At 38.5% G+C, this 26,265-nt stretch overlaps 1 protein-coding gene across 4 annotated transcripts; it reads left to right on the forward strand.

Moving 5' to 3' along the window:
• The first annotated feature begins 19 nt into the window (after positions 1 to 19).
• Positions 20 to 23,881, forward strand: LOC121322108 (prostaglandin reductase 1-like). 4 transcript variants are annotated; one of them, XM_041261638.1, is made up of 11 exons: positions 20 to 169; positions 3,763 to 3,907; positions 8,698 to 8,824; positions 9,099 to 9,144; positions 10,059 to 10,118; positions 11,184 to 11,351; positions 19,513 to 19,630; positions 20,397 to 20,552; positions 21,764 to 21,869; positions 22,882 to 23,000; positions 23,628 to 23,881. In XM_041261638.1, the coding sequence occupies exons 3-11, from the start codon at positions 8,719 to 8,721 to the stop codon at positions 23,736 to 23,738; spliced, it is 990 nt and encodes a 329-aa protein (XP_041117572.1). In that variant the 5' UTR covers positions 20 to 169; positions 3,763 to 3,907; positions 8,698 to 8,718; the 3' UTR covers positions 23,739 to 23,881. The 4 variants fall into 4 exon arrangements, with proteins under 4 accessions (XP_041117572.1, XP_041117578.1, XP_041117597.1 ...); XM_041261644.1 differs by lacking the exon at positions 3,763 to 3,907; XM_041261663.1 differs by lacking the exons at positions 20 to 169; positions 3,763 to 3,907 and adding an exon at positions 4,672 to 4,993.
• The last annotated feature ends 2,384 nt before the right edge of the window (positions 23,882 to 26,265 follow it).

Genomic DNA, 26,265 nt, shown 5'->3' on the forward strand with positions numbered 1-26,265 from the left:
ATCGGCCAATACGAGTTAAGTAAGCAAATCCGTCTTTAGAGCTGGCTGCTGACTTTACCAGCGCAAAAATAAATTGGCCAATACGCTGCTTTTGCAGGAGAAAAGAGGAACTAGTTTGAAGTCAACACATTCCATAGGCGTCACCAGGAACAGTTGAATTAGTCATTGGGTAAGCCTTATATACTTGTTAAAAACCTAAGCAGTAAAGTTACACATACAAACCTAACAAAAGTTTAACTCAAAATATAAAGCTTAAACGAGTATATGTATTGTACATTTCTGATGAGTGTGTACATTCTAAGATGGCTGCATTATTAAACAAAAGCTCCAGGAAAGGAAAGTGTTGGTTCTGAACTAGTGTTTTCTGTGCCGCTGCCATAGCAAATTTTATGGCGTAATACTTACACAAAGTTACGTTTGCTTTTTTATGGGCATTTATTCGTATTGTTATTATATATGTTTTTATATTTATCCGTGTTTTTTGTATCATATTTACCACAAGTTGTAATATATAGGGGAGACCGGGGCTGGTTGTCACACTTTTTACTCTCTATTGTTTTTCTCAATCTGGTGTCATGGTGCCAGGTTCAGTTCCTCGTTATATTGAAGAATAACTATTCACCTACACATTGATGTTTTTTTTATTATTTCAGCATAACTTTATTCCAAATATGATATTTAGACGGTCACCTGTGACAACCTGCCCCACACACACACATTGATGTTTTTTTTTATTATTTCAGCATAACTTTATTCCAAATATGATATTTAGACGGTCACCTGTGACAACCTGCCCCATACAAGGGTTGGTTGTCACAACGTATGTTCTTGCTTTTACAGTAGACAATAATGCAACGTTTATAGTTGTTTTTTTTTTTTTTTTTTTTTTTTTTTGTGTGTTTGTTTGTTTGTTTGTTTTTTTTTAAATAACATAAAGTTTCTACTGTGTACAATGACAGAAAAAAAGAAAAAAGTAGTTTTTTTTACTTTTTATGTGAACAAAAAAATACAGACCTATATATATATTATATATATATATATAATATAATATATATATATATATATATAGATATATATCTAAGCTATATATCGAATTGATTCCTAACTAATAGTGGAATTGTATTTAATAGTATATGGCTGGTTTAAGTTCAGTCATGAATACCTTTCTTTTGAAAAGAAAGACAAAGTAGAACAGCTTAAATTCACAGCTGGAACGCAAACCTTTCAAATTTTTACACATATTTGGGAGTAGTCATGTTTATGTTTGTAGTCTTGCTATGTTTATATATGGATTATAGTCAGGGAGTTGTCATGGTTACACATACATTGCAGACAAAATTATTTGACACCCTTAACTAAACAGATTATTCCAGACTTTTTTTTTTCTTTTTTTTTTTTAATTGTTGTTAAATGTGGTTAACATTAAGATCGCATGTAAGCCTTTTTTGTTTAGATGACTCTGTAGAGTTGCACTTCTATGCCAGATGTTTCTTTCAGTCCTTGGCTGTTTATGGTGGATTGTTGCGAGCTGCTGGAACAATTCTACATGCTGTAGTTGTAATTTTCCCGGGACATCCACTTCTTTCCATGGTTTCAGTTGAATTAGTCTTCAGCTACTTCTAGATTATTGTGGATTTTCGCATTACATTTTTTTTTCACCCACAACACTCTTTATCGATTCCCTCTGCTGTAGTAGTTCCTGTAACAAGTAGTTTTCTTAAATCCAGATCCTGCTCCTTTGTTTTGACCATGCTGTGCTAAGTGCACAAACTGTTTTGCTTTAGTTGGTGTGCGTGTTTTACAGCTAATGGTTTTTATAATATTGCTAAATTGATAAGTAGTGGTTTCTAATTGATGAAGTCTTTTAACTAGCTCAATTAAGACTAACCTTAAAGTACACAGATTTTAATTGAAAAGGTGCCAATATGTTTGTGATCCACAAATATTGACAATAAAACAAGTTCTTATCATCTTTCATTTGTGATGCAATATTTCAATTGTAAAGGGGCTATCCAGGTCCTTCGTGTGTAAGCAGTGGGGGGTGGGGGGGGTGGGGGGGGTGGGGGAGTGACACTTGTAGGTCAGTTTTGGTAAAGACCTTTGAGTGGGGTGTTAGTAGGTTTAACAGAACTTTAAAATGCCTTCCCATAAAAAAGAAAGACTTTTAAAAGGCTGCCTGTCTACAAATGACATGACTAATTTACAGTGATATGTATTATAGGTAAATCATATGGGCATTTCATACTCTTAACTTTTTAATAGTATGTAATTGTCTACTTACTATCAATTAATAGGAGTGGAAATCAAATTTCAAATTGAAGTATTACATATACTGTCTGAAACATGTACGTGTAGAATGTGTTGTTCATTCAGAATCTACTGTACCACCCCAACAGGTATTTCTGGTTCACAATAACTACATTAAACAAGGTGGGAGTTATAACTGGCGTCCAATTCAATTCAGACTCAAGTCAGACTCAATTAAAAATGAAAGATTAGAAAAAATTAAGTGCCGAAGCATCTTCAATGTTTCTCCAAATCAACAGGTCTTAATACAGAATCAAGGTCTGCTGAAAAAAAAAAAAAAAATCTCGAAAATTAGTAATTTGTGCTCGTATCAAATATAAACACTGAAGATAATGAGCCCTATTACCAGTGCCCTACTGTACATATGTAAATAGCTGTAAATTAGTGTTGCTTGATAGGCCTTACCAAATTTTAGTGTTGGTATAATGTACTAAGCTAGAATGCTTAGTATAAAATAAAATAAAAATAATAAACATATACAGTAAAAAAACAAAACAATAAATCTGTTACACTTTCACTTAGCATACTTATCCATGTTTAACGCTGAAAATGGAGCATGTATACGTCTCCATGCTTGTGAGGTCATATGGTCGTAGATCTTCGCACTGGCCACACCTCCTGCATTTCACCATCAGCTCCAGTCCAATCCTGGGAAAGAAGTAAGAGGTCCATCTACAAAACAAGAAAAAAAGCTGATCTTGCATTTGCTTTTGATCATAACATAACTTACCTGGATCTCCACCCATGCAGAATGTGAGGCTGTTTGCAGTGGTAAACAGTCCACAGTCACTACATCCCTGCTGCTGCTGTACATGTGGCCATACGATCCGAACTGTCTTTCCACTGTACTGCAGCAGTGATACGACCTGGAAACGGAAATCACAGTTATTATAAATTCCCAAAGAGTCAAATACATTTAAAGTACCTTCCTGGCAGCCTATGTTACTTATTGTGGCCCAGTAATTGCCAGACACATTAAGAATCTGTACAAATCCCTGAGCCGATGAGCTGAAGGAAGTCCGCTGTGTCAGGCTGTTGACAGCATACAAACTTCCCACCTGTGGATAATGTCTATGCAGTAGAGCCCGATCCATCACCTCATCAACCAGCCATGTGGGTTGCAATGTTACAATGTTCTGGATGCTTCTAAGGTTCCTCATCAGTAACGGTGGTGCTGGCTGTCCCCGCTGAACCCCCATCAGCACAGTGTCATCCGTCTGACAAGTCACCTGTGTGGAATCATAAGATTTATTTATGGATTACAAGTTAAATATTGCAGAACTTTCAAGTGCATATTATATTAATATAAACTGTGAAAACATATGGTTTCTAATGTCTGCAACATTATGTCACCATGAACTATCCAATTACCTGGCTACATTGTTTGTTTGTTGTTGCTTAATGTTCAAATCAAATGAGTATTCAGTTGATTATGAATATTTTTTTGTATCTTAGGGTTACGTGGCAAGTGTCTACTTTCAGTCCATGTGACACCACCTCTTCCTGATTGGATGACATGCCCATCAGACACTTGTTCTCTGGGTTGTTAGTTGTCTCCACAGACTGACTGGACACCTTCAGATGGGCGTTGTCTCTTGCTGTAAGCAAACATTAGAGAAATTCTATAATGTTGCAGCCAGCAGGGGCTACATTATTTTGCTTGTTTTCTTTTTGATGGTGTGGGGCAGCAGGCACTCAGCTCATGTCACTACTTTTGACAATGTTTACAATAATTGCCAGGTTGTAGCGTGGTAACATACAGATTCTAATGGCTTGACACTCACGTAGGGGGTCTGTATTTTTAGCTCCTTATCGTCTAGGTTCTCCAGCTTCACAAGATTGTTGTTCATGACTTCAGTTACCCTTTATTGAGAAATTATATTTTTACTACATACATATGTTGCTAGTTTAATTAAGAAACAGTATATATTTGCACCCTGCTAAAATTCCATCTCAAATGTTTAAAAAAAATAGAATCAAGGTATTAAAAAAAAAAAAAAAAAAAACCATATACAGTGGCTCTCAAAAGTTCACCCCCCCTTGGACTTTTCCACATTTTATTTTGTTACAACATGGAATCAGAATGGATTTAATTAGGAGTTTTTGCCACTGATCAACACAAACAAAGTCCATAATGTCAAAGTGAAAAATAAAATCACAAATTGTTCTAAATTAATTACAAATACTAGCAACTGCATATATAACTGCAGGTGACGCAGTTCTGGTGACCGCGGGCCAAGGCCAAGCAGTGCCGGCCACCCCTGGTGAAGCAGTTCTGACGACCCCTGGCGAAGCAGCGCGGGCGACCCCAGGTGAAGCAGTTCTGACGACCCCTGGCGAAGCAGTGCCGGCGACCCCTGGCGAAGCAGTGCCGGCGACCCCAGGTGAAGCAGTTCTGACGACCCCTGGCGAAGCAGCACTGGCGACCCCTGGCGAAGCAGCACTGGCGACCCCGGGTGAAGCAGTTCTGACGACCCCTGGTGAAGCAGCGCCGGCGACCCCTGGCGAAGCAGCACCAACAACCCCTGGCGAAGCAGCACCGTCGACCCCTGGCGAAGCAGCACCGGCGACCCCAGGTGAAGCAGTTCTGGAGACCCCGGGTGAAGCAGTTCTGACAACTCCAGGCCAAGCAGTGCCAGCGACCACAGGCCAAGCAAACTCAGTAGCCCTGGGAGGTACAGACAAGGTAGGAGCTTTCCTTCAGGAGGCAACGACTGGAGCGGAGCCACGGGAGGCGACGGCTCTAGACCCCTTAGCCACGGTGGTTCCAGACCCCCAGGCAAGACAGCTCTGGGTCATCCTGTAATATAAAAAGGAGAGACAGCAGTAGCTCTGGACCCTCCGATAACGACAACTGTGGGCTCTCCGACAGCGACAACTCTGGACCCTTGGTAGGTGATGGTAGGAGAGGAGGCCCCGGCCAGTAAGGTGGCAGCTGAAGGAATCAGGAACAGGCCTGGTGCCAGGGTCTTAGTTGGTAGTAGGAGGGGAGCCCCCAGCCAATAAGGCGGCAGTGGAAGCTCCACTTCTCCCCATGGTGGTGGAAGTGGGAGCTGTAGGCAGTCCTCCCATGATGGTGGAGGCGGTAGCGGTAACGGTAGGTAGTCCTCCCATGGTGGCGGAGGTGGGAGCCACAGGTAATCTTCCTCTGTTGGTGGAGGAGGGAACTGCTCCCTCTTGGGCTGTGGACGCTCATGCTACCCCCGTCCCCCCCCCCCCCCCCCCCCCCCCCCCCCCCCCATCTGAGCGCTGAACGCTTATGCTCCCCCCCATCTGGGTGCTGGTTGCTCGGTCTCCTCCTGCTTGGGCGCTAATTCCTCCTCTTCGTACTGCGTGGGGCATATGACCAGTGTGTGCCCATATGCCCCACAGCCGGGGCACAATTATGCAGCGAGGTTCCTTAAAAAGGTCTCCCAGCCGTCATACCCAACCTTCTCCTGCTGTTGCTGTGATTGCTGTTGTTGCTGCTGCTCTAGCCTTGTTCTCCTAACCTTCCTCTCCTGGGCCGGTTTCTCATCCTCTTCTTGGAAAGGGCAGATAGCCACTCTGCAGATAGGCCACCGAGGAGGTCCTCCAGCTCATTGTGGCAGTCTCCCCAGACCCAGCTTTCTATGTTTTTTTTGGTTTGTTTTTTTTGTCTTTTTAACAAAAAACATTTTAGAAAAAAAAAACGCACTTAGTCCAAATTTATAAAGGGGAAAAACCGACCACAAAAAGCCACGTAATGTGCGTGTTCAGTACGGTTGCGATCATCTTCAAAGTAACGACCTATTTTATAAGACTAATTAGGTAAAGCAGGCAATTCTGCAATCAACCAATTTAAATACACCTCACCGCAATTAGCGGTGGAGAATTACACACCTCTCGCAATAAATAGCATGTTTGGGTCAACCCTGGAGGTGTAGGCTACACATTCCAAAAGAAAATGAATGGTACACAAATACCTCAGCCTGGTACTAGCCACGGTGTTGAGGATGCTCTGAAGCGAAAACTGAAATTTATCAATATGGAATTGGAGATTGTGGTACAAGCAATACTTGTAACACATGAAGACAAGCTTGAAATACAGTACCTATAGTAAGTATTCACCACCCCCCCCCTTGGACATTTTCTCCTCCCTCGCCAGCTTCCAGGACCGGAACTCCTCCTTCTGCAGCTCTCGTGAACGGACCCTCCTTGGCCTCTCTGGCGTTCGGGCGGGATGTCTCGGCTCCTTCGCAGTGCCTTTAAGGACAGCGGCTCCATCCCTCTCCTTCAGCAGCCCCTCAGGGTTACCTGCGGTTTGCCCTTGTACCCCCAAAAAAATTTCAGGGGTTTCCCCCCCCCTGTCTCTCTCTATCCATCTAGCCTTGCTTCGGCAGGATGCAGCGGAATCCACCCGACACCATATGTGACAGGGTCTTCCTCGAGTCACGCATGTGGGTAGCCGCTGTTCAAGCATACAGAGAGACATAGGTGGTGTTGAAACGCCGGCACAGGCGTGCAGGATTTATTAACAAAAACAGAAACCGAAAGTAAAATAAAGGCGGTCATGTGACGTTACCAGCGATGGTAACGCACAGAGGATAAATACAGCAAACTGGTCAAAAAGTGCAAAATAAAACACAATACCCCAAACTATAACTCAAAAGGTGCTGTGAAAACGACAGGCCTTGCAGCAGCCCCGATCACAGCGATCGCCATGCTTTTATACTGACGCTCTGCTGAGACACGCCCACCTGCCTGCTGGAACAGCTGATTGCTTTCAGCTGCTGCTCCACGCAGACGGGTAATCGTCCCCAGCGGAGCGCCACAGCAGCTAAACAATTAAATCAATATTAACAATTAACACAAAAACATACAATAAACTACATATTTCATTGTGCAAGGCTTACAATGAGCCACAGGAAGGTATACGGCACCACCCAGAATCTGCTTGAGCAGGCCGTCCTCCCAAACTGAGCAGCCAGGTAAGGTGGTCATTGGTCAGAGAAGCCACCAAGAGGCCAATAACAACTCTGAAAGACCTACAGCGTTCCATGGCTGAGATGGGAGAAACTGTCCATGTGTCATCAATAGATGAGGTACTCCACAAATCTGGTCTGTATGGAAGACTGGCAAGAAGGAAACCATTTCTGAAAAAGTCCATGTAAAATCCTGCTTGGAATTTGCAAAAAGGAATGTGGGATACCCTGAAAAGATGTGGCAAAAGATTCTGTGGTCCGATGAAACAAAATGGAACTGTTTGGCTAAATGCAAAGCGTTGTCTGGTGCAAGCCCAACACAGCATATCACCCAGGTAACACCATCCCTACTGTGAAGCATGGTGGTGGCAGCAACCTGCTATGGGTATGCTTTTCATCGGCAGGGACTGGGAAGCTTGTCGTTGTAGAGGGCAAAATGGATGGAGCTAAATACAGGCAAATCCTTGAGGAAAACCTGCTTCAGTCTGCACAAGATCTAAGACTGGGATGGAGATTCACCTTTCAACAGGGCAATGACCCCAAGCACTTGAATCCGATTGAGAATCTGTGGCAAGACTTGAAGATTTCTGTCCACCAATGATCCCCATCCAACTTGACAGAGCTTGAACAATCACGGTCTTCAGTTTAACTATGACTTATATCTTCTTAAAGTCTTATGCAGTTATAACTCTCCTATATCTTGTGTGTCTGTATTTCTTACGCTACGCATGATTTTAAAGCATGTCTTTATACTATGTATGGTCGAAAAACTGTACTTGCTCTATCAACAAACTAACTGTGTCATCTGTCCCTATGTCTTTTCCTTTTACTGTTTTCTTTCCAACTCGAATTTAACAATACTGCCTGAACCATTATTGTTAAATACCAAAATACCATATTACAAAAAATACATTCTGTAGGCATTACTAAAATAACGGTGGAGGATGAGCCCTCATTGTATTACATGCATATGAGACTTTCTTTTGTGTGCCTTTTGTGCAATTTTCTCTCTACCAAAACTGTCCCTGAAGTTGCATGCCTCTTTTTACTAGCAATCAAGATAGTTCTTACCTTTTTTTAAGTATTGATTTTCAGTTAAGTGCAGCTTCCGCTCTGAGTTCATTCAGCAACAAGTCATTCAGCGACAGGTTGATATGCTAGGATGTTAGTCGAAGTCTTTATGAAGTCTTTTTATCAAAAGTGCACAGTGCCCTGCCAGGAAACACACATGGAATCCTTATTTATTTTGTTTTTAAAAATGCTCAGAAAATAGCTGAGAAACCAGCACTTTTTTTATATATAGAACAGTTTAAATAAGACAAAGATATATACACACCAGTTCAGAAAATACATTTCTTTATGTACTTAATTTTTAATCATTGCCGTTACTCAAATTGACATCATTCAAAAAAGCAGTTGGGTATTCCATGTTAATTGTTTTTTTCAGGTATAACACACAATTGCAAATATGGTGAATGCAAAGACCTGGACCTTGCGCAAGCACTTTGATGGTTTCCCTAAATTCAGCGATTTCGAAATGAAAGAAGAACAACTTCCAGAAACAAAAGATGGAGGTACTGAATCCTGATCATCTCTGACTGTGTGCCTTCTTGCTGGTTTGCTTCATGTGAATTTAGGCTTTGTTAGCATACAATTTATTAATTTGGTTACTGAAAAATAACTAGTGTCGACTGAGGTTGGTCTTTTTGTTTGGGTAATAAGAGTATATCTCAGAAACCAGTAATCGAATACCCTGTTTCAAAAACCTGTCCCGTTACCTGTTGAAGGGTAGTACATCTGTGAATATGTTTAAAATATAACATGTTGAATCTTTTTATAATTTTGCAGAGGTCCTGTTTGAGGCTGTTTTTCTCAGTGTGGATCCATACATGAGGTAAGAATCTTGAAAGAAACATATAGGAGTTAAAAGTGCTTCCCTTTCAATTCAAAGACAAGCACCAACCATACTTATTAGATATGCCTGCCTATTGATGGGTAGTCACTTGATAAGCGGCCATTTCTGCGTGCCTTGGCCCCGATGATTCTGTATTTCTTGGCAGCCCGGTTACTTAAGGGTGCTCAGCAATTACGCCCTCTAAGGAGGGTCATTCTCCCCGACCAAGGATGTCACCCCAGGAAGGGGCCTATTGGCAGCTCTGACATAAGGAGCTCATTAAATACCTACCAATAGGCAGGCATATCCCATAAGTATGGGGTTGGTGGTCGTCTTCTCTTTCAGGGAACCAGGGTTATGGTAAGTAACGTTCCCCTGTTCATTCAGTGATGGTTGATGTGTCCTGTCCAGCATGATATTAATAACTCCTTGCAAGTTAACCTATATTTTTACATAATTTATATGAAATTCTGATTAAACTTTCTTTAGCATTTAGGATCTGGTGATATATGGAGACACCCATCCAAACATCTTTACATTAAACTTACATTTTACATATAAATACTGTTACACTGGTGACTTACGAATTTTGTATTTGTACACAATGAGATAATTTTTTTTTTTTAATGCATTAACATGACATCTGGAGTGGGATAACAGATGTAAACTTAAGGAGTATGTTATTAACATACCGCCCGCCCCGAACAGCGACAGATAGATTCGTAAACAAAGCTTTATCCCAATTGGAAAAGCAGTTAGATCGAAATGCAGATGTAAGTGTGGCAAAATAGTACATGTAGCTACCTGTACATGTGGCTACTCAATGTTGGAGTTCAGAAGTGTCCCATGCTGAGCTTTATGGCAATAAATTGCTTTCTTTGGAAAATAATCAAATTGGATGTTTTGTTTTTCAGGCTGTACAGCACAATATATATGAAGGAAGGCGACGTGATGATTGGAGCTCAAGTTGCTAAGTAAACATGGAACCCTTTCTTTGGAGTAGTAGATCAGTATGGGTACAGCTAACACTATATATATGGAAAATGTTTATTTATGCTTTTTTATTTTGGTCGATTGCTTTGCAGCTACTCATTAAATGAAGCTTGAGATTTAAGTATATTCTGAATGATGGGTGATATGATATCAAATAACCAGCTACTCTTTCTTACTGTTACTACTTGCTAAATAGAAAGGGGAATTCAACCTCTTTTTCTACTTTGGCTATATTCACAGTCGCAGAATAACATGAGGAAAAAATGATCGCAGTAGACACTCATTCAGAAGTTGAATCACAAGGGTTGCTCTTGCACATTTTCCTTCCATAAGTGAATACATTTTGGGAACTGTATAGTGTTGGCTGCACCCCTTTTGATTTAAGGGCAAAGCGAGAAATAAAGAATTTTACACTATAACCTAAACCTCATGAAGACAACATTATTTTAGAATTGAAATGACTAAAGGCACAAGGGAAACAAATGGAACATTTTAAAATCTTTAAAATACAAAGTAAAGCAGTGTAAAAGTTACAAGCAGTGTTTTGTTTTCTAAAAGATATTTTGTTTCCTACACATTTCACATATTCCTCATATGTGTTTTACATTTAAAATTGCAATTTGAGCTGTAGGGCGTAAATTGCTTCAACGTGAAAGTTAGGTGTGAAAATAAAACTTTCTTTAAACTTGTATTGTACCACATATTAATGTTATTATTCTGTGATCTTCATAGTTTTGATTTTTGACAACTGCCTGGCCCAGGATTTTTCTGTGTCCAGCAACTGCTTCATTATCAATATACAGTAACATTTGATACTTGTTGTAAGCGCCCTTATAAAGGTTTCCTCTAGTAAAAGCATAGCGAAATGTGTGGTAAGGTAACACACGTTATAGAAAACAAACAAAAAAAAACATGATAATACTGTAGTAAATTGTATGGGAAAATGTGCCTAAATACCGCGTAAAAACAACATGGATATTGTGTAGTGGAGTGTAATGGAGAGGAATAATTGCTTATTGTACTGTAACATTACATTTTTATTCCAGGGTTGTTGAAAGTAAAAACCCCAGTTTCCCTGTTGGTTGCTATGTGGTTGCCAGTACAGGTTGGAGAACTCACTCAATCTCTGATGGAAAGGGTCTGCAGCGTCTTCTCGCAGACTGGCCAGAAAACATCCCCAAGTCATTGGGGCTTGGAACCATTGGAATGCCAGGGTAAAGTACACTAAATTGCCACACAAAATTAGTGGGCAATGTCAGTTGCCATGCCTGAGTCGAGTAATAACTTTCTATACCTGCCCCCTGCTTCAGCAGAGCCTTATGCTTTTTTACAGCAGGGATCACGTTGGTCTCTGAACCCAGAGATCAGTCACTACCATCTTGATTATGTTAACATATCTTATCAGCAGAACCAAACAATAGTAAATGATGTGGCAACTGATTGACTCCATTTAATACAATATCAAAAATAACTAGTATTGAACAAGGAATGAGCACATGGTTTAACAAGCTGTTACTCAGCTATATTTGTAGCCACTAGAGGGACATTTATATCTATTTTATAGCATCACTCGGTTTTAAAAGAAAAAAAGAAAAAGAAAAATAAACATGCAAGATGTGTCGGTGCTGCCAGGGAGGTATAAGCAGGGTTAGAAACTCACGCTTGCCCGAGACAAATTACATTTGACGAGGCCTAGTTGATGTCTGTCTCAGTAGTCCCGTGGGCGAGTATTTAAAACAAATGTACACATATACTCTCACGATCACAGTCTTACCTAAAAAAATGCAAAAAAAATAACATTTCTAATGTGGTGTAGCAGTGGTGAATAAGCATTCACAATGCTTACAAAACAGTCACCCGGAAATGAAATTTCTCTTTCAACCCCACTTAATGACGTTTAACGTTTGTGTTCTCCCTCTGCATGGGATGCAAAGTTTATTGGACGTTTGATTTTACTGAAACATGTTGCATCTTTGAAGTAAAGTAATTAAATTAAAAAAAAAATAAATAAAAAAACTATGTAGAGATGTATACCGGGGTTGTGTCCCTCCACTACAAAAGAAAAAACAAACTGAAGATGTCATTAGCAAAGGGGACCGGTTGTACTAATGAGGTAAAATTTTAAAAAATAGGCCATGTTTTACTAAACATCTTTAAAACTAATAAATAAAAGATTACCACAATGAACATTATCATTATATGTTGTTTAAAACATAATAACTCAATATATTCATAATAAAGTGTTTCCAGAAAGAGATTTTATTCTTGTACCTAGTCCCATTAAATCTGCATTATGCCATACTCAATCTAGCGTTCAGAGATAAAGGACATCATTTACAAAAGGGCAAACAATTAGAAGTATCACAATCAGAACTATCATTGCAGCGTTTAAAAAGTAAAACATTCACTGGCAGCTCCAGCAAACCAGAAGGCGATCTTTCATATATTCAAATCCATTTATACAAAGTCCCCCAGCTTTCTTGAAAAGATCTGCGTTTCCCTTGTTTTTCTTTTGTTTGTTTTATGCTCACATTAGTCTCCAACCAAGTAGATTCAGCGTCCGTCAGTTCTGGCAGACTTTACTGTACTTGCTGAAGCGGTTTTCTCCCACTGCTAATAAAAAAATGCAGCCACCTAGCTAACAATTTCATCTTGAGGGCTACAGTGAAACATACTGTATTTAAATACTGAAGACCATGTGTGTACGCGAGTACATTAATTATTGTAGGCAGTCATTTAATCACTCACAGGCTGTAACCTCCAACTCCACAAACCAGCCAGCATTTTTGTAAATAACAACAATAAAATAAATACTTTATTTGTGTCGTCGGTGTCAATTGCAGACGGAGCTTCGTGGTCGACAAGGCGACACAGCTGAGAATGGTTTCCTCTGTCATCCAGTCTGGTGTTGTCTGTGTCAGTTTCTCAGCGCACAGTGTATTAGACGCTCAGTAGTCGCTCAGTAACTAGGTGCAAACAGGTCATTCATTTAATCAGGATTGTAAATAAACTGACAGTCTGGATAAACAAAAAAAAAACATAAATGGTCGCAGAGCTGAATGACAGATTTGTCACAGTTAAAGTTGAACAGAGAGTGGAAGATATTGTGACTTTTTTATTTTTTATTAAATAGCAGGATCATAAAACATGGACATAAGTCCATGTCAAATAATATCTATAACAAGAGGACACATCAAGTGTAATAGGAGACAACAGTCTCTCCCCTCAAGTATAACATTCTTGAATTAATAATAATATAAATATTATGTTGATGAATGTTATAAAGTTTATAGTGGTGCCAGTTATCCTCTAGACAGCTCAATCAGTGTTCTCTCTGGTTCATAAATACTGATATGCCAGATGTGACGATAGGTAAATGTGTCGGTTTGTCTAGCTATATTTTATTTGCTGTCTCTTTTAAATAAATAAATAAATAAATAATAAAATAATAATAATAATTACGTGACGTTGGGATTGCAGGACAGGGATATAAAGCTAGCACTGTTGCATGACGGGAGGATATGAGCTGAGCAAGAGAGAGAGATTGAGAAAGCAGTTTTGAAAATACGGCGGCACGTTATTGAAGACAACAGGTTTAGCTGTGCTTTGTTTATTTTTTCAAGCATAGCTGTTGGATGTTTTATAGAATACAGTGAAGGAAGAAATAACTAATTATTCGCGTGAGCTGTGTTGCAGTGGGAGCTGTGGCTGGAGTGCGTGTGGAACCTGTGGAGACGTAAGAACATAAGAACATAAGAAAGTTTACAAACGAGAGGAGGCCATTCGGCCCATCTTGCTCGTTTGGTTGTTAGTAGCTTATTGATCCCAAAATCTCATCAAGCAGTTTCTTGAAGGATCCCAGGGTGTCAGCTTCAACAACATTACTGGGGAGTTGATTCCAGACCCTCACAATTCTCTGTGTAAAAAAGTGTCTCCTATTTTCTGTTCTGAATGCCCCTTTTTCTAAACTCCATTTGTGACCCCTGGTCCTTGTTTCTTTTTTCAGGCTGAAAAAGTCCCTTGGGTCGACACTGTCAATACCTTTTAGAATTTTGAATGCTTGAATTAGGTCGCCACGTAGTCTTCTTTGTTCAAGACTGAACAGATTCAATTCTTTTAGCCTGTCTGCATATGACATGCCTTTTAAGCCCGGAATAATTCTGGTCGCTCTTCTTTGCACTCTTTCTAGAGCAGCAATATCTTTTTTATAGCGAGGTGACCAGAACTGAACACAATATTCAAGATGAGGTCTTACTAGTGCATTGTACAGTTTTAACATTACTTCCCTTGATTTAAATTCAACACTTTTCACAATGTATCCGAGCATCTTGTTAGCCTTTTTTATAGCTTCCCCACATTGTCTAGATGAAGACATTTCTGAGTCAACAAAAACTCCTAGGTCTTTTTCATAGATTCCTTCTCCAATTTCAATATCTCCCATATGATATTTATAATGTACATTTTTATTTCCTGCGTGCAGTACCTTACACTTTTCTCTATTAAATGTCATTTGCCATGTGTCTGCCCAGTTCTGAATCTTGTCTAGATCATTTTGAATGACCTTTGCTGCTGCAACAGTGTTTGCCACTCCTCCTACTTTTGTGTCGTCTGCAAATTTAACAAGTTTGCTTACTATACCAGAATCTAAATCATTAATGTAGATTAGGAATAGCAGAGGACCTAATACTGATCCCTGTGGTACACCGCTGGTTACCACACTCCATTCTGAGGTTTTTCCTCTAATCAGTACTTTCTGTTTTCTACATGTTAACCACTCCCTAATCCATGTACATGTGTTTCCTTGAATCCCAACTGCGTTCAGTTTGAGAATTAATCTTTTGTGCGGGACTTTGTCAAAAGCTTTCTGGAAATCTAAATAAACCATGTCATATGCTTTGCAATTATCCATTATCGATGTTGCATCCTCAAAAAAATCAAGCAAGTTAGTTAGGCACGATCTCCCTTTCCTAAAACCATGTTGACTGTCTCCCAGGACCCTGTTACCATATAGGTAATTTTCCATTTTGGATCTTATTATTTATTTCCATAAGTTTGCATATAATAGAAGTCAGGCTTACTGGTCTGTAGTTACCTGGTTCAGTTTTGTTTCCCTTTTTGTGGATCGGTATTACGTTTGCAGTTTTCCAGTCTGTCGGTACCACCCCTGTGTCAAGAGACTGCTGCATGATCTTGGTTAGCGGTTTGTAAATTACTTCTTTCATTTCTTTGAGTACTACTGGGAGGATCTCATCCGGCCCAGGGGATTTGTTTATTTTAAGAGCTCCTAGTCCCTTTAACACTTCTGCCTCAGTTATGCTAAAGTTATTTAAAACTGGATAGGAACTGGATGACATGTGGGGCATGTTGTCAGTATCTTCCTTTGTAAAAACTTGTGAAAAGTAATCATTTAACATATTTGCTATTTTTTTTTCTTCCTCTACGATTTTGCCATTTGTATCTCTTAAACATTTAATCTCCTCTTTGAATGTTCTCTTGCTGTTGTAATATTGGAAAAACATTTTGGAATTGGTTTTAGCTCCCTTAGCAATGTTCATTTCTATTTCTCTCTTGGCCTTTCTAACTTCCTTTTTGACTTGCGTTTGCAGTTCTGTGTACTCTTTCTGCGTACTTTCTTTTTGGTCCTTTTTTAATGCTCTGTAAAGTGCCTTTTTTCGCTGAATATTTTTTTTTTAATTGATCTGTTAAACCATTTTGGCAATTTAGTTTTACATTTAGATTTGTCTACTTTAGGGATATAATTGTTTTGCGCCTCTAGTACTACATTTTTGAAGAACAACCATCCTTCTTCTGTGGGTGTTTTCTCTATTTTACTCCAATCTACTTCTGTTAGTCTCTGTTTCATACCTTCATAGTTTGCTTTTCTAAAATTGTAAACCTTAGCTTTAGTCATTACTTTTGGGGATTTAAAAAACACTTCAAATGAGACCATGTTGTGGTCTGAGTTTGCCAGTGGTTCTCTGACCTCTGTTTTAGTTATTCTATCTTCGTTATTTGAAAAGACTAAATCAAGGCATGCCTCCCCTCTAGTGGGTGCCTTCACAAATTGTGTTAGGAAGCAGTCATTTGTCATTTCCACCATTTCTATTTCATCCTTCGTGCTACCCACCGGGTTTTCCCATTTTATTTGGGGGAAGTTGAAATCCCCCATTAGTATGGCTTCTCCTTTGCTACACACATTTCTAATGTCATTGTATAACAGATTATTGTGCTCACCGTCTGAATCTGGCGGTCTATAGCATGCTCCTATTATTATGCCTTTTGAATTTTTGTCTGTTATTCTGACCCATATTGATTCGGTTTTATTTTCTTTGTCCAGGTTTAACACCTGGGCTTCAAGACTGTTTCTTATGTATAGCGCTACCCCTCCTCCTCTTCTGTCCTGCCTGTCTTTCCTATACAGTGTATACCCACAAATATTATATTCGTCCCCATCACTCTCAGATAACCACGTTTCTGTAACACCTATCACATCATAGTTACCTGTTAGTGCAGTAGCTTCAAGTTCTAGAATTTTTGTTTCTGATACTTCTAGCATTTAGATAAATACATTTAATGGTTGTCTTACCTGAGTTGTTGTTCTTGTTTTGATGCGGTCTCCCTTCTGTTTTTTTGTTGATTTCTCCCCCCTTCCTTTCTAGTTTAAATGCTTCTGAACCTGCTCGAGGATCTTTTCTCCAAGTAGACTGGTTCCCTTGTTATTTAAATGCAGTCCATCCCGTCTATACAGATAGTCCTCGTTGTAGAATGTGGTCCAATGATCAAGATAGGTGAAGCCTTCCCGTGTGCACCACGTCTTCAGCCATTCGTTTTGATTAATTATTTCCAGCTGTCCATATGGTCCTTTGCAAGGTGCGGGTAGTATACCAGAAAATACCACAGTTTTGGTTTTCTCTTTTAATTTCCTTCCTAGCTCTCTGAATTTGTTTTGCAGGGATTTTGGTCTGTCTCTTCCAATGTTGTTTGTACCGATGTGGACGACTACTACCGGGTCGTCTCCTGTTCGTTCTAGGAGCCTGTCCACGTTCTCAGTGATGTGCTTGACCGAGGCTCCCGGAAGGCAGCACACTGTTGTAGTAAGGGGGTCCAAACTGCGAATTGAACTTGCTGTGTTTCTCAATATGGAGTCCCCAACAATCATGACCTCCCTTCTTTTTGCTGTCTGGTCACCACTGTCAATAGGGTCCTGGATGTTGTTCCTTTCATTCTCTTGTTGTTGGTTCTGCTCATCAAAATTCTGAAGTGACTCAAATCTGTTGGTTGTTTTGATTTCTGGTGGTTGTGTTTGACGAAGTTTCTTTTTTTCCCTGCTTCTGCCTACCTGAACCCAGCTGTTCTGACCTTCTATCTCCCTGGTGGCTTTCAGTCTGTTAGGGGTGATGCAGACTTCCATGAATTGTGGGTGTGCCAGTTCCTCAAGATCCTGTTGCTGTCTCACTTCTTCCAGCTCCATTTCTAGCATACTTACTAGTTTATGCAAATCCTGGATCGCGCGGCACTTTACGCACACTTGGTTTAGCTCCGCTGGGTTTTCTCGGATTTCCCACATCAAGCAGGTGTCACAGATTACTGGCTTGAAGACCATGTTTAGGTTTTTTTTTTTTTGAAGTTTAGTTTCTTCTGCAACCGTCAACCTGCTTTCAAAGTGCTTCGAAACTGCTCTGTACTTTTTCACGCCTGTACTTCTCCCACTCGCTGTCGCTGGGAAGACTGCCTCGTTTAACTGCGTTGTTCTGCTGTGCTGTTGGCTCCTCCCCTCGCCCGTGTCTCAAAACGGCGCTGAATTTGAATCAGCTGCTCCAAGTTTCAGCTTGTTTGTTATCAGAAAAACACACGCGGCTGTTTGACTTTGACTGCCGATTCGGTGTTTTCTGATTGCCGCAATCTACATCTGCTTTAAACTGCTCTAAACTTTTCTACTATTAGTGTTTCCTAATCGGGACAATTGTTTTTTCATTGAACTATCTTAACTTTCATGCTGATTTGATTATGTTGGAAAAGGAAAACATACTACCAGCTTAATTGCTTTAAAGCTAAAGGAAATTTACTGTGACTCGGTTTTACGCCCAGATCTCTCCTGCTGCTTTGGATAAACGTGCTGGAACTCTTGCGCAACATTTAATGAATATATTCTGTGCTGGGTTACATGTTATGAAAGTGTAATTTGTTTAATTTATTGCAATGCATTGCAACCTTAGTAGTTATGCTATATAGTTTTATTATTTATATTTGCATAGCATAGGTAAGCCATTGACTTTAGTTTTATTGAATATTGCAAGTTAAGAATAGTGTTGGGTAAGACAACAATTAGAAACAATATAGCATAATGAGTGGTCTTAAATCATGATGATTGATCACTTGAGAGATTTTGAAATTGAAATGTTGCTTGTGCTTTTAATTTGGTGGTTTGAGACAATCATTAGATTTGTTTTGTTTAATTGATGGTTAATTAATCTATCATGCTCACTGTTTTAAGAAACGTTATGTGCAATATGTTAGCTACTTATGTGTAATATAACGAGCTTAAGTGTGTAAAAACATATTCATATGTAATTGGTGCAATATATAATAATGTGCAATATAATTTGTTGGGCTCAGTTTAGTTAATTACTAGTGTGATTGGTAGATTGAGGTAACTGACTAGTATTTTCATTTGTTAGATCCCTGTGTCAGTAACTAAGAGGCCTGCTTGTTTCTTTGAGTGTAATAAAACTTGAGGACTGTGGTTCATTAGTGCGTCGTCTTTAACTGTTTTTTCCCTCCTCTGTCCTGTTTATATATCTTAATAATTACAGAGTTATTATTCCGTGGGCATATATAGGGTGTAGTGGTGTCGCATATAGAAAAGTGAATTACTATATCCTAGTAGCGGTTTGGTGACAATTAAAAATGGTAGATTATGCATTTGCCTGGCACCCCAGATAGCCAACCGTTACACAGAATGTGTTAAACTAGGAGATCCTACACCATTTACCTCATACTGCTGAAATGAGGTGGGTCAAACTTTTCTAATTTGGCCACAATTGGATTGAGATCTTGTCAGTAGTTAAACCAAGGGTGATGTGTCATTGAATTTGTTTCTTTTAGTATTTATTTTACTGTATCTGTCCCTATTCAAGATATTTTAGGTAAAACGGTATCTTAAATGCTATTCAGGTATACCAACTCAAATGATCAGCACATTTTAAGACCTTATGTTACTAACGTTGTCCATTGCCTGTTGATGGTGGCAACTCACTTTGAGGCATTTTAAAGTGAGCCTTTTCAATACCTTGTAGGTAATAGTAACCCTAACAGTAATACAATGATTTTCTAGTAGTACACCATGTCGAATGATATTTTCTTTTCTTTCGGTAGGTTAACGGCTTACTACGGCCTCATGGAAGTGTGCCAGATGAAAGATGGAGACGTTGTGTTGGTCAATGCAGCCGCTGGAGCTGTTGGTTCAGTGGTTGGGCAGATTGCTAAAATAAAAGTAAGTGCTTCTTATCTTTTTATTAGGCACCCACTGTCCATGGTCAGTTAAACAGACTACACAAAGGGGGTTATGAATATAAATAGACAGTGTTTCCAGGTCGTCCTGGTAATTCACTGTGACACATTTTTATGTCTGATTCATTATAAATCTGGTGTAAATATACTCTTATTTTTGGAGATAGTAGTTTATTGGCATGTTTAAATTAACTTTGCCTACTTCTGATATCAGCAGAGCTGACGATAGAGATAGTACAGTCCCAGTATAGACTATAAATACAGTTCGCAGATGAATGGAAAGAGTTTAAATAATTAAATAAATGAATGTTATTACAGCATATATTTGCAATACCATTTTATTCATGAATTAGCTGTTGGTTGTCGACAAAGTACTACTACTGTCGCAATGCTGAAACTAAAATGACAATAGACCCAATTTATAATTGAGAAAAAAAGCTTCCAATAACCACCTCGGAAAACCGGATAGTACGTTTTATGCATAACCTCCAATGTCTCGGAGACTGCAGTGTTAGTTGCATAAGGTTACAAATTGCAGGGTGATATCTTGTATGGTCTCAGCATGACGAAATCTCATTACATTGATTGCTTCTACATAGCGAAGTGTACTTTTTGTTTTTTTGTTTTATTTTAATTTTTTAATAGATTGCACAGTTTTAAATATCTTCTTGCTGACATACGTCTGTAGGAATATAGTGCCAGTAGAATTGCATCACAAGAGTTAATTTTGTATAATCTGTTTATTTTAGGGCTTAAAAGTAGTTGGCTGTGCTGGATCTGACGCAAAGGTTGCTTATTTAAAACAAATTGGATTTGATGAGGCCTTCAATTATAAAACCATCAGCTCTTTGGAAGAAGCACTGAAGAAGTGTTCGGCAGAAGGATATGACTGCTATTTTGATAATGTAAGTCAAATTCTCATTTGGAGCAAATATACAATATTGCAAGCAGAGCAAAATTTCGTTTATGTAAAAAAGAGGTATTTGAAATTTAACAAAGTGCTCCTAATTTAAGTTGCTGCCCTCATGGTAAACATGCTTGGTTGTTGCCATAGTGACATGCTGTCGTCATGATAGGAAGTAGGTAAACTCAACTGTTCTAACTGCATTATTTCTTGCTACAGCTCTTTAATAAGGTTCACTTAACCCTTTGCGGTCCTGTGTCGCACCAGGTCAGGCATTACAATTTTCCCTTTCCAGTCCGAATCAAATCAAAAAGATGTAAAGCACAGGTCTCTAGTCGTTTTTTCTCCGGAAAAAGCAGAGAAAACCTTTCAATGACTGAGTGAGACCAATAGGAGCCGAATAAAAGGGTGTATCTGATAGCCCCATGCACCACAGAGATGACACGGACACAAACAAAGGAGATAGCTGCTTCAGCATCCAGCGCTCAAAGAATATCACAGACATTTGCAGAGCTTGATGTTACAGTAATAAAATAATGACTTGGATCACATTATTGATGAGTTTGGTGATAAAACAAGTGATCAGTAGAGGATTTATCAGTATGCACGTCTATAAAGAGGTATGTGAAAAATACAGCGAGATGCAGTACTGATGTCCTTTTGCCATGCACTACCTTTTAAACCTGTTTTACTGTGGGGGGGGGGGGGGGGGGGGGGGGGGGGGGAATTTAAATAGTGTATGTAAAATAAACAGCACGTGTGAAAATAAATTGGACCTGACGCGCCTGACAAGCGCTGAATAAATTGACTGCAAAGGGTTAATTGTACTTCAGCTGGTTGTAGGCAATAAATTATTTTCTACACTAGAAGTGGGAAGAAATAAGTAATGCTTTTTGGCAGTAATAAAGAAAAACACTCATATTGCATACTTCAAAAATGTAAATACAAGTACATTAGACCTTAGTGATCTAAATAAAAATTATAAATAGAGAGCTCATAGAATGCTATTATGTGGTGTTTATAACATGTTTAATGGTGTGACTTTCTGACGAGCCCTGCATGTACTATTAAAGCATTCTGCAATTTTGATCAGTTATCTTTCCTAGACCTGTATGCTGGCCTCCCATGTTTGAAAGAGTTAACTGTGTCAAACAGCTCTTAATGAATAAAGTGTCATATGGATGTATGTGGTAACAAATGCCTTGCTCTTAGGTTGGAGGACAATTTTCTAGCGTTGCTTTAGAGCAGATGCGAGCGTTCGGAAGGATTGCTGTGTGTGGAGGCATCTCCTTGTACAACGATACTACAAAGCAGATGGGTACAATTTTGCATTCTATATGTTAAATAACAATAATAAAAAGCTTTATATGGATCCAGAAATAGACTGGGTGAACGTGCTATACTAAGACATTACAAAACATGTAAGGATGTTTTTAAATGTTTACTTTGAGAAATAAATAACTGATTGTAATTATTTTAAATATATTCAAAGAAGTCTGAACACAGTCTGTTATAAAATGTCATGTTTCTTATACTGATAACGCATTGATTTTAGACTTACGACATGGAATAATAAACAGACAAAAGTCTTATTCCTCCAATCATGTGTGACATCTCGGTGCTGTGGGTGGGCAAATGGTTTTATATATTTTTTAGTAGAAACAAGTAACAAGTTCATCAATTTAAAAACAGTAAAGTTAAGAGGATGTCACATTTTACAAAAAGGTATCGTTTAAGTGTGTTATGTTTTGTTTTGATGTTTGAACGTTACTATTAATTGTGGTGTTCTAAGCAAGGGATGGCATCTGTGCACAGGATAAAATGTACTGGAATTTTGTCAAATACTTCAATATGATTGGTTGATTTCTGATGTGTGTGTGTGGGACAAAAAAGGTAGAGCGTGGTCATCATTTTGTTGAGCAGCAGCAGTGTGAACAGGAGCTTTGTGTGTCTTTGTGTGCAGCTTGTTTGACATTAAGGCAATAAAAAACAATTAGATTAAGCATGTTCTCTGGTTCAAGCCACCTTTTCTGTTTCGTGGTTTCAGCTATTAAATCCCTGTGCTTGTCGTGCTGTAGATTTAATAGAAAATGCTTCTAAAAATGCACTGTTTGCCACAAATTATTTCAAATGTATTCTAGGAAGCAAAAGTCACTGATGGGAGCCTGTGCCCCCCACTTTTAAAATTCTGCTGGTGCCCGTGGTCTTGACACATCATAATTGTATTGGGATGCAAAACATAACCAACTCCTTAAGAGCATAGCATTACAGTACAATATTTACTCTAAAAAAATGGACATTAATGATTCTTATTTCCCATTTCTGTCCAGGTCCTTATGTTCAGACCCTTATGATCTTCAAGCAACTCAGAATGGAGGGATTCCTTGTGAGCAGATGGAAACACAAGGATGAGGAAACTCTAAAGCAACTAATGGCATGGGTGAAGGAGGTAAACCTGAATGTAATATTTGATTAGATATGATTTGGGTACCTGTCTGAAAGGTGTACTTGCTAGCAATTTCTTATCTTTCATAAACTTTCCCAGTGAGTCACCACCACTACAAAATTAACTGGGTTTATTTTTTTTTTAACTTAAATGGTATGTTGAATGACCTTGAACTTCCTTTCTAGGCTGTCATGTTCACAGCTTATCACGTCACTGTAAAAGTTATTTAAAAATAATACCAAGGGTGCTCAGAAAAAGTTTCCCCATTTACATCAGCTCAAAAACTAGGTCTGCGAGTATCTAACAACCACATGCTCTTGTTACAACCCTGTGACACTCTTACTTTGTCTACTAATGCACACCTCTCTATAGCAATGCCTTTTATGTTTCAAATTAATTGCTGTAATTTTTTTTCTCATCTTTGTCTCTTTGTAAAACATCCTTAATATGATATACCATGTACATGAAAGAAAAAACTATATTCTGTATGGAATTAAGCTCTTACTTATTGGTGTATGCCATGACTTCTCCTCAATGTAATGAAGGCATTTCAATACAAAAGTACAGTCATGAGTCAAGGACAATCACATGGAATAAATGATTTATGTTTGTTTTTTGTTTAATTTACAGGGTAAGCTGAAGTACAAAGAGCATATCACAAAGGGCTTTGAAAATATGCCTGCAGCCTTTATGGGACTGCTGAAGGGAGAAAACACTGGCAAAGCTGTTGTTGCAGTTTAAGAAGTGCAGTATAATTCACAAACATTTCTTTTTTTATAGCTCTGACGAATATTTTGTGAAGTTTACATGCTCTTCTTTGCACCCTTCTAGTGCAGCAATGTCCTTTTTGTAGCGATGTGACCAGAACTGAACACAATATTCTAGATTAGGTCTTACTAATGCATTGTAAAGTTTTAACATTACTTCCCTTGAATAAATTCAACACTTTTCACTATATATCTGAGCATTTTGTTGGTGTTTTTTATAGCTTCCCCACATTGTCTAAATGAAGACATTTCTGAGTCAACATAAACTCCTAGGTCTTTTTCATAGATTCCTTCTTCAATTTCAGTATCTCCCTTATGGTATTTATAATAGACATTTTTAATGCCTGGGTGCAGTACCTTACATTTTTCTCTATTAAATGTCATTTGTCATGTGTCTGCCCAGTTCTGAATGCTGTCTACATCATTTTGAATGACTTTTGCTGCTGCAATGGTGTTTGCCACTCCTCCTATTTTTGTGCCATCTGAAATTTAACAAGTTTGCTTACTGTACCAGATTCTAAGTCATTAATGTAGATTAGGAAGAGCAGAGGGCCCAATACTGATCCCTGTGATACTCAGCTGGTTATCTTGCTCCATTTTGAGGCTTGTCCTCTAATCAGTACTTTCTGTTTTCCACTCCCTAATTCATATGTATGCATTTCCTTGAATCCCTACTGCGTTCAGTTTGAGAATTAATCTTTTAATACAACTAGCCCCAAAATGGAATATTTTAACATATATACAATCATATCATAAGGTGATACACACATTAGTGGGAGGAAAAAAAATAGATCCTGCCAACTCCATCCATCTCCCAATATTTGTAAGATGATTATTTGAAGGAAGCTGTGTGATGCAGTGGTTAAAGAGGTCCCTGGTTCAAATCCCAGCTCAGCCACTGACTCACTGTGACCCTGAGCAAGTCACTTAACCTCCTTGTGCTCCGTCTTTCGGGTGAGACATTGGTGTAAGTGACTCTGTAGCTGATGCACAGTTCACTCACTAGTCTCTGTAAGTCACCTTGGATAAAGGCATCTGCTAAATAAACGAATAATAATAATTATTTGTTCATCACAGATTTTCACAATTATTCAACAGAAACCCCCCTGTGGTGCGCTGTGGTGGCACAGAATTGGTTCCAAAAAAACGAATCAAAACAATAGTATACTGTTTTTCTAATTTAACATTTTATATTTTATCACTCAAAATCTGTTTCCTAAAAAAAGCATAATATTTACTTTTTAAGAAAATATAACCCAATTACAAATCTGGTTCAAGGCATCAGCAAACTTTAGCTCTTTTTTTATAAAAAGACCTAGGGCAGATTTGGATGAAACCCGAATGTGCTTTATGTTTGCGCGGGACTGCCCATGCTCTTCCTATTGATTTGAAGGGAGTTTGAACTGACATGGCACAATTCTGTTAGCACCAATGAAGAAAAAGTGGGAGGTAAATGCTGCTAGCAAATCAAGAGCAGCAGACATTCCCTTTTAAGCATACAATTGCGCTAGCAGTTGCATTAGCTATGATCTTGAAGAAAAAGTTACTCTTTTTGCCATATTACCATTTGTTAATGGAGTAATTAAATATTTACATTCATTGAATTGTTTTTTTGTGAATGTGATTACAGTGTTTTGTAGATTCATAAACTTTTTTTTTTTTTTAAGTACTTAAGTACTCTCTTAGTCGAAAGCATTTTGATTTGAATATTCACTTATTTTGTTGTCTGGTTTCTGAATGTCCACTTAGGTTTTTGAAACCAAACTGTTAATGACCTGAAATAAATTGCTTCACACAGGTATGAATTATGGGATTTATAATATTTAAGAAATCAATTATATTTTGTAAGACACCTATAAAAGTTAATGAAGCCGGTACCCTATCATACTGCAGAGCCATGTCTGTATTAGTCTATACCAAATTAGTCCAGTCAATCATATACACTTATTTGGAGAAATATTTATATTTACTAGGGTCTATAAAAAGCATGCTGACATGTTAGTTATAAATGAGTTGCATAATTTTGTATTGTTCATATATCTTAATAAATTCAGTTACATAAGTTTTAATCCAGTACATCATTTGAAAGGCTGAAGCCTTTAGATTTTACTTATGTGGTTATTATTTGTATATGATCGCTTTAAAAAGTAACAAAACTAAACTAAATTAAAAAAAAAAAAAAAAAAAACAGTATGAACAATACAAATGAAATAGACTTTGATAATGGTTTGAAGACAGAAATGTCTGACACTCTTCCAGTGCCCTCATCACCATCTTTTTGGAGGTGAGACAGTGATTGGCAGTGAAGGTGTATCAATCAATCAATCTTTATTTTATACAGTGCCTTTCATAGTGGACCACCATCACAAAGCGCTTTACAAGATGCAGTAACAAGAAGAAAAGTATGGTGATTCTGACACCAGTGGACATCACAATAAAGATTAATAAAACTGGCATTGTGTTTAGAGATACAAATACGGCTATGGACAAAACTTTTGCAT

The sequence above is a fragment of the Polyodon spathula genome, chromosome 1, assembly GCF_017654505.1.
Source record: "Polyodon spathula isolate WHYD16114869_AA chromosome 1, ASM1765450v1, whole genome shotgun sequence".
In the NCBI taxonomy this organism is placed as follows: domain Eukaryota; kingdom Metazoa; phylum Chordata; class Actinopteri; order Acipenseriformes; family Polyodontidae; genus Polyodon; species Polyodon spathula.